The sequence below is a fragment of the Benincasa hispida genome, chromosome 11, assembly GCF_009727055.1.
Source record: "Benincasa hispida cultivar B227 chromosome 11, ASM972705v1, whole genome shotgun sequence".
NCBI classification, from domain to species: domain Eukaryota; kingdom Viridiplantae; phylum Streptophyta; class Magnoliopsida; order Cucurbitales; family Cucurbitaceae; genus Benincasa; species Benincasa hispida.
In genome coordinates, this window is record NC_052359.1 from 26,074,721 (window position 1) to 26,088,361 (window position 13,641).

General features: G+C 36.0%; 2 protein-coding genes across 3 annotated transcripts; one reads left to right on the forward strand and one right to left on the reverse strand.

Annotated features, from left to right (window-relative positions):
- The first annotated feature begins 1,737 nt into the window (after positions 1-1,737).
- Positions 1,738-4,134, forward strand: LOC120090013 (probable xyloglucan endotransglucosylase/hydrolase protein 7). 2 transcript variants are annotated; one of them, XM_039047491.1, is made up of 5 exons: positions 1,738-1,980; positions 2,983-3,083; positions 3,163-3,359; positions 3,434-3,826; positions 3,925-4,134. In XM_039047491.1, the coding sequence occupies exons 1-4, from the start codon at positions 1,800-1,802 to the stop codon at positions 3,822-3,824; spliced, it is 870 nt and encodes a 289-aa protein (XP_038903419.1). In that variant the 5' UTR covers positions 1,738-1,799; the 3' UTR covers positions 3,825-3,826; positions 3,925-4,134. The 2 variants fall into 2 exon arrangements, with proteins under 2 accessions (XP_038903419.1, XP_038903418.1); XM_039047490.1 differs by having other exon boundaries at positions 3,434-4,134.
- Positions 4,135-9,334: 5,200 nt separating this feature from the next.
- On the reverse strand, positions 9,335-9,757 carry LOC120090633. Its single transcript, XM_039048351.1, has one exon. The coding sequence runs from the start codon at positions 9,755-9,757 to the stop codon at positions 9,335-9,337; it is 423 nt and encodes a 140-aa protein (XP_038904279.1).
- Positions 9,758-13,641: the final 3,884 nt, after the last annotated feature.

The following is a 13,641-nucleotide window of genomic DNA, read 5'->3' on the forward strand; positions in this document are numbered from 1 at the left end:
AAAATTTGGTTTGAATAAAGAGTTCTTCAGCTGATTTTCTACAGTGAGCATTTCTCCTTCTTCCCTTGATTCAAGCTTGTTTTGAGTCCCACAACTCAATCTAGAGCACCAAGAGAATAGTGGAGAAGATCTTGAGGTGGTCTACAACAAGATTTGGAGAAGATAGCAACTGGTGAAGGAGCTTTGAAGAAGTTCTACAAGAGGTATGTCTTGAAACTCACTTTTTTCTACAAAAGCATGCTTTATATTTTGCCAAAATTAGTGAATTTGAGTGTTTGGATGATCTTTGTGCTTCTGCTGCTGTTGATACAATCCTTCAGATTGTGTGTGACAGGTGTCATTCGCCATGTGAGTCTCCGATTTGGAGGATTTCGTCTGAGAGTGGTCTGTTCGGCATGGGTTTCTCCTCCAATCTTCAAACCAGTTTTTAGCCACGTTGATCCTAGTTCGTGACTGGTGTGTTCGACGTCAGTGGTCTCATTCAGCGATAATCATTTGGTCTCATTTGATGAGTTACTAGACTCGTTTCCGAGGAGGCTTCATCCGGCATGTTGATCTCTATCTTAGTTGCAGATTTCAGATTGTGGGACTTGGTTTTCAGAGGCTACATCTAGCACGTATATCTCTTGGTATAGTGGGTGTTTGGCCTGCGGTATAGTTGGGTTTGGTTGTGTTTTGCTCAGCGATTAGTCTCGGTAAAGAGGCGGATTAATCGTGTTTTTTTTCTAAAATTACAGATGGATTATCTTCCTGAATTTCTTTAATTTGTAATCTTGATTGTTCTTAATAAAATTACTCTAAACTGGTTCTCAAAGTGGATGTAGACCAAATTGGTTGAACAACTATATATCCTTGTATGCGATGTGTTTTTATCGTTATTTATTCTGCTGGCTGTGTTGTGTTTTGTTCGACATTCTAACTTCTGTTTAATTTTACAATAACTAATTGAAATAAGAAAAATCTTATACAGTGGAACTATAACGGTAAAAACTGTGTTTTCCACCCTGTGTTTACCACTCATCTAAATTAGCCGTAATATAAGGGATGTCCTATATACATATTTATTAAAATATTACATTTTAATTAACGGAAAATTTCTGTATAATCAATAACCAAGGCCAACTATTGTCTCCACAGTCTCGGGCTCGAACAGTTGGATAGAAATTCTCACTCTCTTGACCACCCAATTTTTGTCACATATTTGACAAAAATTTTTGTTAAAATGGCTACAATATGACTATTTAAATGTGGAATGAAAAATTTCTATGCTCCTATATAACTCTCTTTTATACATCTATCTAACGATTAAAATTTCCCAACACACTTGGGACGAGGTCATATCAAGTAATTTCTCCACATATTCGTCAACTTCTAATTACTATTCCCATAACTAACTTGAGTTGGGGCAGCAGTATTAAACATTCCACGCATCGTAATTGTTAACTTTTTGGATGTCTTGTTTGAAGAATTATTATTATTAGTAGTGGAGGAAAGAAATAATAGAAACCCATGTTGATGATAAGGCCAAAGAATGCAAAAAGAAAAATATAAATATTTGAAATTAAAATAGTAACATTAGTGAAGTAGGGCCACATTACGGCCTGTGATTTGCTGTATCGAAAGGGTAAGCTGTGATGATAGCGATTTCCCGTTTCAATTACTTCTCATTAATCCTACTCACCCATATATTTCTCTTTCTTATTTTTGCGTATCTATAAGAAGGCTCTAGCTTTTGTTCTGTGCCAATAACATATTCAAATCCCTTAGCTCTTCTATCAGTATTTATAACTTATATAGCTATGGCTTTGAGAAGTTTTAATGCCATTGGTTTTGTTTGTGTGTGTGCTGTTCTAATGTCCGTCATTGTTTCTGGTCGCCCAGCGGCTTTTCTTGACGAGTTTAGGGTGACGTGGGCGGATAGCCATGTCAGGCAACTCGATGGTGGGAAAGGAATTCAACTTATTCTCGATCAAAGTTCTGGTAAAATATTGGTTATATTGATGTTTATAATTACGACACTTACAAATTATGTTTAATGGGTTTTTTAATATTTTGTTTTTACATTAAAAAGTTTTTAATAGGTATCAGGATTATATTGGAAGGCTTTTCAAAAATTAAAAAATAAGGGAAACTATTTACATAAAATAACAAAATTTTAATCTTCTTTGATAGAGATTGATAGAGAATGATAGAAATTTATCAGTGTCTACAGTGATAAAAACTAATAGAAGTCTATCAGTAACAGATAGAAATCTAACACTGTCTATCCATATTTTTTTATTATTTTTATAAATAATTAGACATTTTCTCCATCTGTACAAATTTTTCATTTTTAAGTGTTATACATTTATCAAACACCAAAGGTTTTGATTTTCGTATCTAATAAATACTTGTTAACTGTCATATGCGATTTGCTAATGGGACTGCATAATTTATAAAATAATTTGGTCAATGGTCCATTGTATTAATAACATTAACGAAGTTAAATGACATTTATTAAAAGAACATATTAAAAGCTCAAGAGTCTATTCTTACTTTTGGGAACATATTAAAAGTAAATAACTGTGAAATTAAAAGGTGTTTGATAACTATTTGGTTCTTTAAAATTAAATATAAATATTACATAGAAGTTTATATTTTTATTTTTCATGTTTATCTAACTTCTATCTATATTTTCAAAATCCAATTCAAGTTTTTTAAGGAAAAAAATAAAAGCCTTTAGAAACTTACTTTTGTTTTTAAAACTTTTTTAATGATTTATTAAATATCTCTCCTGGAAGAAAGTTACACAGTAAAGATGTGTTGTGAAAAAAGATAAACAACCACAGTTTTTAACTACTGAAAAGAAAACAAAAGAATAGAATTCTTATCTTACCCCGAGCCTTTGAAACTTATTAAATATATTTTTCCGAAATGATGATATTAAAAGAAAAACTTTAACATGAATAAGAACATAAATGTTCATGGATTTTTACGGTTTAGGTTGTGGGTTTGCTTCTAAGCGTCAATACTTGTTTGGAAAAGTGAGCATGAAGATAAAACTTGTCCCTGGAGACTCAGCAGGAACAGTGACTGCATTTTACGTAAGTTAGCATTAAAATAAATAATCAATAAAAAGATAATATGAAAAATAATGAAATCCCATAACTAATAATGGTACAGATGAACTCAGACACAGACACAATACGCGATGAGTTAGACTTTGAGTTCTTAGGAAATAGGAGTGGGCAGCCATACACAGTTCAAACAAACGTCTATGCTCATGGAAAGGGCGATAGAGAACAAAGGGTGAACCTTTGGTTTGACCCTGCAGCTGATTTCCATACTTATTCAATCACATGGACGCATTCACTAATCATGTAAGTTAATTGTGATATATAATATAATATATGATGACATAGATTTAATTAAGTTTGATTTTTTTGGCATGAAGATTTGGTGTGGATGATATCCCTATAAGAGTATACAAGAACCACGAAGCCAAAGGGATCCCATATCCAAAGCTACAACCAATGGGAATATATTCAACGTTGTGGGAAGCCGATGATTGGGCCACAAGAGGTGGTTTGGAGAAGATTGATTGGAAGAAAGCCCCATTCTATGCATATTACAAGGACTTTGACATTGAGGGCTGCCCTGTTCCAGGCCCTACAAACTGTCCTTCAAACCCTAACAATTGGTGGGAAGCCCCATCCTACCGGTCCCTCTCTCCTTTGCAAACTAGAAATTATAGATGGGTTCGTATAAACCACATGATTTATGACTATTGCACCGACAAATCCCGCTACCCCGTCAGCCCCCCTGAGTGCGTCGCTGGCATATGAAGGTTTGAAGAATGATACTTACGCTTCAATGGAATCTTCCTACTAATCTCCATTGTTAAATTATATTAATTTAATAGATATTTATGTTTTCTTATTCTAGGTTCAAAATATATAATGGTGGTTGATACTTACGTTTGGTAGGTATTATTAAGATTTGAAGCTGAATTACTATCCAAAACCCATATGTTTACTTTAATTACGCTTCTCACCAATACATATCTTTATATGTATAAGCATTTTTTTCTCATTTTGTACTTGTATTGTCTGCTTCGATCAATAAAAAAAAAGTTTATCTCTGTGCCTTTCCTCATATTTTGGTAAGCGATGATGTTTTGAGATCGGAAGAATTTCAGTTGTGTAGCTTTTATGGTCTAAAAAATATTAATGTTAAGCTCGCACAATTGCATGTGTTTGTTAATTGGGCAATCATCGAAATATGACAATGGAACAAACACTATATCTCAATGTTCAATTATATCTTGTGTGAACTTTATACGGATGAAGGAATCTCACTCACTAATGTGGGTGCAAGCACATGCGTCAAATTATAATATAGTTAAAATAGTCTTCATCGAGTATCGTCCTTAGGGATGGTTTGATAATCTTTTAGCTATTCATAGATTGTTCTGATTTTATTTAGGAGATTGAAAAGTACTTGAAAAGTGTTTTCTTCGCTTCTTATTTAGAATTATTTTTATTAGATACGATGTGCTTGTAATTTTTCAATGAATTATCAAGAAAACGAATATTTGAAGCCAAAAGAACAAAATTGGGCAAAATATACAAGTAGTGTTGCGGTATTAGGCCGACGTTGCCCTTGGTGCTTTTTCTCGAAAGTTGTGGAAACTTACAAGGTGTAGCATGGTAGGGAGGGTTGTAACATCGTATCGAGGAAAGGTGCTGCGCTGCAATGAGCAAAGCGCCCGAGAGGCTTCAAAATTAGCAGTGTCGCAATGCCAACTTTTCTTTTTTGAAAAATTCAGCATTTTTAGAAGCTTTCCTTTATAAATCCTAGGGTTTTTCAACAACCCAAATCACGAAATTCCAAACCCCCTAAAGTGAAATTTTCTGCAAAAAGAGTAGAGTGTGTGAGGAACTGATTTTGGAGGTCCTTCAAGTTCCCAAGGTGAAGATCGAGGCAAGTTGGAATGATTCAAAAGACGATAATGGCTTCAATAGTAGTTATATTTCATTTCCCTTTACTTCTTTGCTGCTTATGCTTGAAATTTTGTATGTTGTCAAGAGTTATGAGTGACTGAACTCTTTAGTTTTAGGGTGTTGATGAATTTACTTATGAATTTAGGTTAGTATTTAGTGATTTCATGGACATTGTTAAACTTTATGCTTTTCAATGATATTGTGCTTAATTCTTATTTTTTATTGTAGTGTGATTAGCTAATATTATCATAAGACTGCAATATCGTTGACTGATTTTATTACAGGCAAAACTTAAGCAACATGTTGTGCAACATGTAAAAGACATTTTCATAAACATTATTCATGTCTAGCAACAAATTCAATAGAATATCCTTTTTATATATGTCTACATGGTTTGTAGATTTTCGTATCTGCCTATTTTATATATATATGTTCGATTGTATGTTTCTACCATTCTCGAGACGAGCAAGAATTAAGTTGGGGGTGTTTGATAGCTCTCAGAAAGAGTTATTATTTCTACCTTAATTTGGGCTCATTATTGGAATTTATGTGTTTATTGTCTTATTTTGTAGGTACTGAGAAATCATGAGGTAGAATTCGCCATTTCAAGTTGAACGAGGTTAATTTGAAGCAAATTGGAGTTGATTTGAGCATCCAAGTATCAGAGTAAAATGACCAAATTACCCCTATTACAACATTGCGACGGTAGTGTCATGCTCATGGAAGACCTTCATCCTATGCCCATTTACTTTTAAAACTTTCCCTCCCTCAAGATGAATGATATCCATGTTAGAGTTAGAAAATACACAGTGGAAGAAAAATGGATCATTAAGCATTCTAATTCGTTAATTTTTGTTTTAAATTAAGCATGCTCATAAACTAATAAGAGTGTTTCATGACATACCTTTGAAGAAACACTTGATTCTTGAATCTCAGCTGCAATCTCCTTGAAATCAGCTTTTGAACCACCACAAGGGCTTCCCTACTATCATCTTGGGGCCTTAGATTGAGTTGTGGGACCCAAAATAAGCTTGGATTAAGGGAAAATGGAGAAGAAGATCACTTGTTCATCAGTTGAAGAATCTTCTTCAACCTAGAGAGATTTTATGCTAAAATCAACCCAGTGCATTGATGCGTTATTTTATACAATGAAATAATGGAGTAGAATGCGATGGTGGAATATGCGTTGTGCAAATTTTCTTAGCAAGATCCAAGTATAAATCCTACTGAGTTGCTTGGTAAGCCCAGGGTCGAATACAGGGACTAAGGAAGAAAATATGCGATGGTAACTGTAGATCACTTTGCGGTAACAATTAAATCAATGGTTTGGTTGGTTTGTTGTTTAAGGTATAAAAAGTATATGGCAGATTTAAGAAAAGAGTAATTATGCGACAAATACACTGAGTATGCGGAGGAATGGGTTGAGAAGGTTTTTAGCTGTTTCCCGAGAATGCGTTCAAGCTATGTGATCATGCTACACTCATGCGACAACTACTCATTTTCCAATGCAAATGCGATAACTCCTAATTTTAGGACGCATGCGATGAATGTGATAATGTCTACAGAACTTATTCCTAAGTCTCTACATCTTGCCTATGCGATGACGATGCATACAAGGACAAGGCGACCACATACAATCATATCCTATCTTTATGGTGCATGCGATGCATTAATAGCAAACATAACTTATTCTTAAGCTTCCATCTCTTGATTATGCGGTTCTAATCTGACTCTCCCGAGCCTAGATTCTAATCTGACTTTTCCAAGCCTAGATTCTATTCTTAGACTACCCTTCTGAGCATCTCTAATGGACGAATGATGCATATATAATACAAGATAATCGCATAGAATAAAGATCTCAGGTTATGCTAGCTAAGTGCTTCTCAACCCATTCAACAGATTTAGCTATTCATGCGTAATATACAGAGATTGGACAGATATAAAGATGCAATTTCCATTTTTATAAATAAGTTTAGAGTACAAAATGACAATGTAAATAAGGGTAGAGAGTCTGGTAGCAATTCATTGCTTCCCAAGGCTTTTACACTGTGTTATCTCTATTCTGCCCAAAAGATGTTCTTGCTTCCGCAAGAGTTGGCCCTCTCTCTAGTTTGGACGCTCCCGGTACTCTTTCGAGTTCACCGGGACGATCTCCCGGTGTAATCTCTCTTTACTTTCTCCCGCCTTCTACGTAAAAGAAAAACTATGAACAAGGATAACTTCTATCTATATGGTGAATGCTGTAAAACTGAACGAACTCCTTCACTGAAGGTGACCTTCGGTATTTATAGAGCTTTAGGTTGAAAAATTTCTTCTCTTTTATGATTGCACTTATGGGATGACATTAATTCTTTGTCTGATGCGCCGAATAATTGACACTGAAAAGTTGAGTGTACTTGCTACAGTATGTCGTTAACGGCTTGTCAACTTAATTAGAAATCGACCATCATCAGCTTTATGTCCTATCGTGATTTATTAAGTTTTCACCCAGATGCGCCCACCTTGATCCGCCGGCTCTATACGGCCACCTTCTCGAGCAGAATTTCCCGAACGCAAACGATCGCATAGCCTTGCGGTCACAATCTCTTATGCGTTCGGACATTAATTTCTTCGGATCGCATTTCCGCCTTGCGTCAAAGCATTTTCCTGCATAAAATACATAAATTAGCTATTTTAATGCGATGGACGCATGCGATCGCAATGTTGTGAACTTAGTGCTTTTGGACACAATATTTATATTTTTTTTACCATCATAATCCTACATTGTTTTATAACTTAGTGTTGTAATAACGTGCATTTCTGCCCGTTATCACACCCCAAAATTTAAACAATGTTTGTCCTCAAGCATAAGCTAAAGATTTCCTTTAGAAAGTCGACCGCCTTCTCTTTCCTAGATTTCTCAAGGATGTTTTATTCAAATCCTATGTACCAAAATCTTCTTAATTTTTATCTAGGCCTCCTAAAATATTTCTAAAATTTAGGGACCGCAAGTTTAACCTTTAAAAAGACTTTACTAGATTTAAGGGTATCACATGATTTATTTCATAAAAAAAAAAAAACTTTTCCAACTGGGGTGTTTTCAATTGATTTTTATCCTAGCGTATTTTAGACATATATTTTTTTATTTTTTTTATGACCCTGCGCTGATCCAAGTGCCTAGTCTTCGTTTTGGCTTGCCCCCACGTGTGTCATAGGGACATCCAACTACGAGCAAGGCGCTCTTTCTCAGTCTAAACTCATGCCCATTTGGTAGCAGAGTTGCGATTATTTATTTATGCGTTGATCACGATTCCTACCTTTGTTTTGGCTTGCCCTCACATGTGTCATGCAGACATCCAACTACGAGTAGGATCTGATCGCAACGTTATGATTTTTTTAAATTTTTTTAACCTAAAAATAACAAGGTTGAAAATGAATACCGCACCCCCAGGTTTAAAATGCAGCAATGTCCCCATTGCTAAAAGATTGAAAGAAGTCATGTGATGCTCTTAGGAAGTTTCATAAAAAGTCAGTTTGAAAGAAAGCTAGCAGACCACTAACTTCTAGAAATATTTCATGAGATGACTATCCTAAAATTAAGTTGACTCTAGCATATATGAAAAAAACAGAGGCATGTGTTTCATCATTGAAATCATAATTGGCTAAGAGAAATAATGTGGTGACTTACTAAATTAATCAATGTTAAATGATTGCGCCAACCAAAGAGGATGCGATGCTAAAATGATCAAAGTTAAAATACGATGTGATAGTGCAAAATTTGGCATAAATAAAGTCAAGGAAAGATGCAACCCCCAAATTTGCGTTGTCGCCTACATTATTTGTGAATGCATCCTTCTTTGTCGTGAACTACTCTCTTTTGATTGCGGTGATGGAATAAAGTAATTGTGTCTTTCGTGTAGCGCCTCCACAATCGTTCACCTCGATTGTTGCAAAGAAAACATTGAGAGGGTCAAATAAAAAAACCAAAGTTAACAAAATCGTTTATTACGATCGTTCAACACGATCGCATTCNCCCTCACCCCCCAAATCATTTTTAAGATAAAAATACGATAACAGTTAAAAGAAAAAAGAGTAGTGAGAGTTCATTAATCATTGGTAAGAAAAGAATATTCCAAAAGACTTGCACCTTTGATGATTTTCTGTTGCATGCCAACGAAAGGGCCACTCGGTTTTTCTTCATTCCGGATTTCTCAGGTCTAAAGAGGTCTTTTCCCGATGAAAATCACCCCTGCAATATGTCTTGACCCTTTGCTCGTTAACCTTGAATGTATGGGTCCCTTCCTCATTAATCAGTTCAATCGCACCATGCGGGAATATTTCTTTGATTGTAAAGGGTCCGAACCAACGTGACTTTAATTTGCCGGGAAAGAGTTGTAGCCACGAATTGAAAGTAAGACTTTTTGTCTGACGTGGAGATTCTTTCCGCATAGCTGTTTGTCATGCCAAAATTTTGCTCGTTCTTTGTAAATTTTGGCATTCTCATAATCTTGCGTTCTCCACTCATCAAGCTCGACAAATTGGAGTTTTCTTGCTTCCCCTGCTTCCTTTAATTCGAAGTTAAGCTTTTTCACCACCCACAATGCTTTGTGCTCCAACTCAAGTGGTAAATGACATGCTTTACCAAACACAAACGCATACAGAGACATGCTTATAGGTGTCTTATAGGCGGTTCTGTATGCCCACAGTGTATCGTCCGCTTTGTTGACCAATCTTTTTGTGAAGGCACCTTCTCTAATATCAACTTGATTTCCCGGTTGAACCATCGGCTTGACCATTCGTCTATGGATGGTATACAGTGTCCACTTTATGGAGGATATTATATTTGAGCAGCAAATTTTTGACGATGTAATTGACAAAGTGGGAACCTTCATCACTTATTATGGCATGTGGAATGTCAAAACGAGTGAAAATATTTTTCTTCAGGAACTTGGAGACTACCCCTGCATCGCTTGCGGCGCATGCTACCACTTCTACTCACTTGGAAACGTAGTCAATGGCTAACAAAATATATTTGTTATCATTCGATGGTAAAAATGGTCCCATGAAGTCAATACCCCAGACGTCAAACAATTCCAATTCTAGACTGATGTTCATGGGCATCGCATGGTTCCATGAAATATTACCCGTGTGTTGGCACCGGTCACACTTCATCACGTAGTCTCTTGCATCCTTGAATAGTGTTGGACAATAATATCCACTTTGTAATAGTTTCGCTGCTATGCGCTGGCCTCCAAAGTGTCCTCCATATGGTGAGTCATGACATTGTGATACTATGCATTGGTGAGTAGCATATGGTACACACAGGTGACACAAGAGTTTTATCTTCTTATAGCATGTGAACAAATATGAATGTGAATGAATGAAACATGCAAGCTCATGTTGCCATAAACTTGATGACATAGAAATGGAATGTAGATGGAATGTCATGTCGTGTTATCGCTTATGTACAATACTTCTAAATATGTGTTTTTAATGATAGGTTTGTGGTATGTGATAAGTAATACGTGTCACAAGTTTCCTTGCACTGAAACCAAGTATAATTCCAACGCAAGTTTCTCAGAATAATCCGAGGTCGAACATAGGGATTCTTTTCGTTAATACGTTACTTTTATGATACATGCGACTGATTTTTACAATTAATAAAGAATTGGTTTTAGGAATCTAAAGTTCGATGAAAATAAAGTTGCGTTGAAAATAAAATCCTAAACTAATATAATACAAGATACAAGATACATGATACATGATACTGAGTTCGAGACTGACTGTGAAGTTATACAAAGGATCGTGGTATGCGATGGCAAGTCTTTATGGATGAATCAGAAAGAGAAAGAATAAATAGTAAAAACAATGCAAGTTTGTTAATTGCATTAAAGATGCAACTAAGGTTCCGCTTTCCCTTGGCGTATACCTCTCAGTGATCGGCCGCATTCCTATATCTCTATGGTGAAATAGGGATGAACGTGATGAACACAAGGTTGCTTCCATCTCTGGAAGTACTTCTCGCTTTAGTTAATGCATTCTTCCAACCTTCTCTCGATAGGCAGAATAACATCTTCACTTTTGCTCTCACAGGTGAAGATGCTATCGAGCATACTTTAGCTAAACTTAATCATTTCCTTAACACAAATTATTTTACTTGCTTAATTCTTGCTATTTACCTAGGGAATTAGGAAAACATCATGGAGAAAATAGATTACGGATGAACGTAAATAGACAGACAGATGACAATGGAAATGATCATAACATTTAATTCTAAGTTTAAACGTTCGATACATGGTGTGAATGAAAGATTAAGAAGATGAATATAAATGATGAGAAAGAGATTAGAAACAAATACAGAGAAGTGTCAAGGTCTTGACACAGATCTTGGACAGAGGTTTTTGCTTGCCGGCGTGTGGTAGAAATGGAGTGGAGAGCTTCCCTCTCAAGCTTGCTCTTCTGGTAGAAATGACCTCGTACAGAGCTTCTACGGTGGGGATCGGAAGGATTCTTTTCCTAGAAACTCACTTCTCGACATTGTCTCTTAATTTATCCCGGATCTACTCTGAAATCGCTTCAGACCAGTCTCTCTCAGATCAGTATATACACGTCTCTATGTATTCAAGTATATCTTTCAATGAAATTGCAGAAGCTATTTATAGGCGAAGCTTGACTCTTTGCATTGTGGTCCCCACTGTATGGTTAAGGTAGTTCCTGAAATTGTGGAGTGAATATTCTTTTTGTTACGTAATCATCCATCAGAAATGCACAACTGAAAGCTGTACATTTGTCTAAATCCTCCACAAATGCATTGCTCTTTACATCTTCGATTGATCTCTGCATGCGGTGTTATTTTTTATTACCACATGCGGTTGAATTTGCGTTGATCCCTAAGCTCTTGATCGATTGTCGCATGCGCCGTCATTGTGTTGATCATCTCTTCATTCCTAACTAATGGGCACAATGCGACGTAGATGCGTAGTTTCTTTTATCTTTGAGCCATTAACGCATGCAGTGACTGATTTCCTGCAAAATAGAAATTCAAACACTATATTCTACCATTGAAATGGTGTTAGTGGGTGTATTGACGACAATTTATAATTCTTGCATTTCTTAGCCAATTTCTATACAATCGATACAACTTTCCTCTCTTTTTGCAGTAATATCTAAATAAAATAGTATAAATAACTTGTATCTCTACAAGTTATCACACCCCAAATTTAGATATATGCTTGTTCTCAAGCATATCTTCTACTAAGGCAATGTTGTTCAATTCTTGTCCTAAATTTTGCATCGATTGGTTGCTCTGAATGCTTTGATAACTTGTAGAAATACATGTTATTTATGCCACCTTATCTAGATATTGCAGCCAAAAGTTAGTAAATATGCACCTATTGTATGAAAATTAGCCTAGTATTACAATAATTATAAATGTTTGCAATTACACCCACTAACACCATAAAGTGGAGACAAAGTCACCGCTTGCGCTAAAGGCTCACGGGAAACTGATCAATGCATCTCTGCCACATTGCGCCCGTCAATCAACAATGAAGAGACGATTACCACAATGACGACGCAATGCGACAGTCAGTCCAAAGCTGTGTTTCAACCGCATGCGGTAATAAAAACAACACCGCATGCGAACCTAAGATCGAAAGATGCAACTGAGCACACAAAAGCGGAGGATTGAGACTCGTGTACAACTAACAGTTGTGCAGAATTGACAGTCTGATTGCATAACAGAAGGAATAATATCCCTCCATCTTCGAAATTACCATAACAATCAAGTAGGGACCAGAAGTTCGGAGTCAAAGATCTGTACCTATAAATACCCCATGGATTTCAGAGAAAAGGTATGCTACTTGATACGGGGCTAAGTGCTACTAGATTATAGAGAAAAGGCTGAGCTGAGTGCTTAAGAGAAGAAATCCGGGAAGAAGACAAGATAAGGCCGAAAGGTGAATCTCAGATCTAACCTACCAAACACCCGATTGAAAGCTCTGTGCAAAGATCCCTGCTACCGGTGGAGCAAGCCTGAGAGGAAAGCTCTTCCTACCATCAAATCCTTCCTATCCGGCAAGTAGATCTCCATCAAATCTGTGCCAAGACATTGGCACTTATTTGTATTTGTTCTATCTTTTTCATCGTTGTATTTCATGTTTCCTTTATTTCTTTATTCACAAACCATGTATCAAACGCTTAATAGAGATATTAAATGTTTTGATAGCTTACATTTATCATTTTCTGTTTATTTCGTTTACCTGTCAATCACTTTCTTCATGATATCTTCTTAATTCCCTAATAAGCAATGTGAATTGATCAAGTACTTAGTCTATATTAGAGATATAAAATGCGTTTAGCTAAGGCATGCTAGACGGCATCTTCACCTATGAGAGCAGAAGTGAAAATGCCATTCTGATCTATCGAGAGAAGGTCAGAAGAATGCGTTAACTAAAGGGAGTAGTACTTCCAGACATGGAAGTAAATTCATTACGTCAGTCTCTGTTTCACCACAGAAATGTGGGAGCACGGCCGATCATTGAAAGATGTACACCAAGAGAAGAGAGGAATAGTATTTATAGCTTAAATACAATTAGGAACTTGCGTTGTTTATATTACTTGTCTTTCTCTTTCTAATTTGTTCATAAGACTTGTCGCCGCATCCCACGTCTTTGCATAA

What these genes read in the sequence shown, in the direction of transcription:
- LOC120090633 (XM_039048351.1), bottom strand. Translation starts at nt 9,757, where the DNA reads ATGGTCAAGCCGATGGTTCAACCGGGAAATCAAGTTGATATTAGAGAA.
- LOC120090013 (XM_039047490.1), top strand. Translation starts at nt 1,800, where the DNA reads ATGGCTTTGAGAAGTTTTAATGCCATTGGTTTTGTTTGTGTGTGTGCT. An exon ending in TATTCTCGATCAAAGTTCTG is followed by an intron (nt 1,981 to 2,982) that starts GTAAAATATTGG and finishes TTTACGGTTTAG; the next exon opens with GTTGTGGGTTTGCTTCTAAG. An exon ending in TGGACGCATTCACTAATCAT is followed by an intron (nt 3,360 to 3,433) that starts GTAAGTTAATTG and finishes TTTGGCATGAAG; the next exon opens with ATTTGGTGTGGATGATATCC.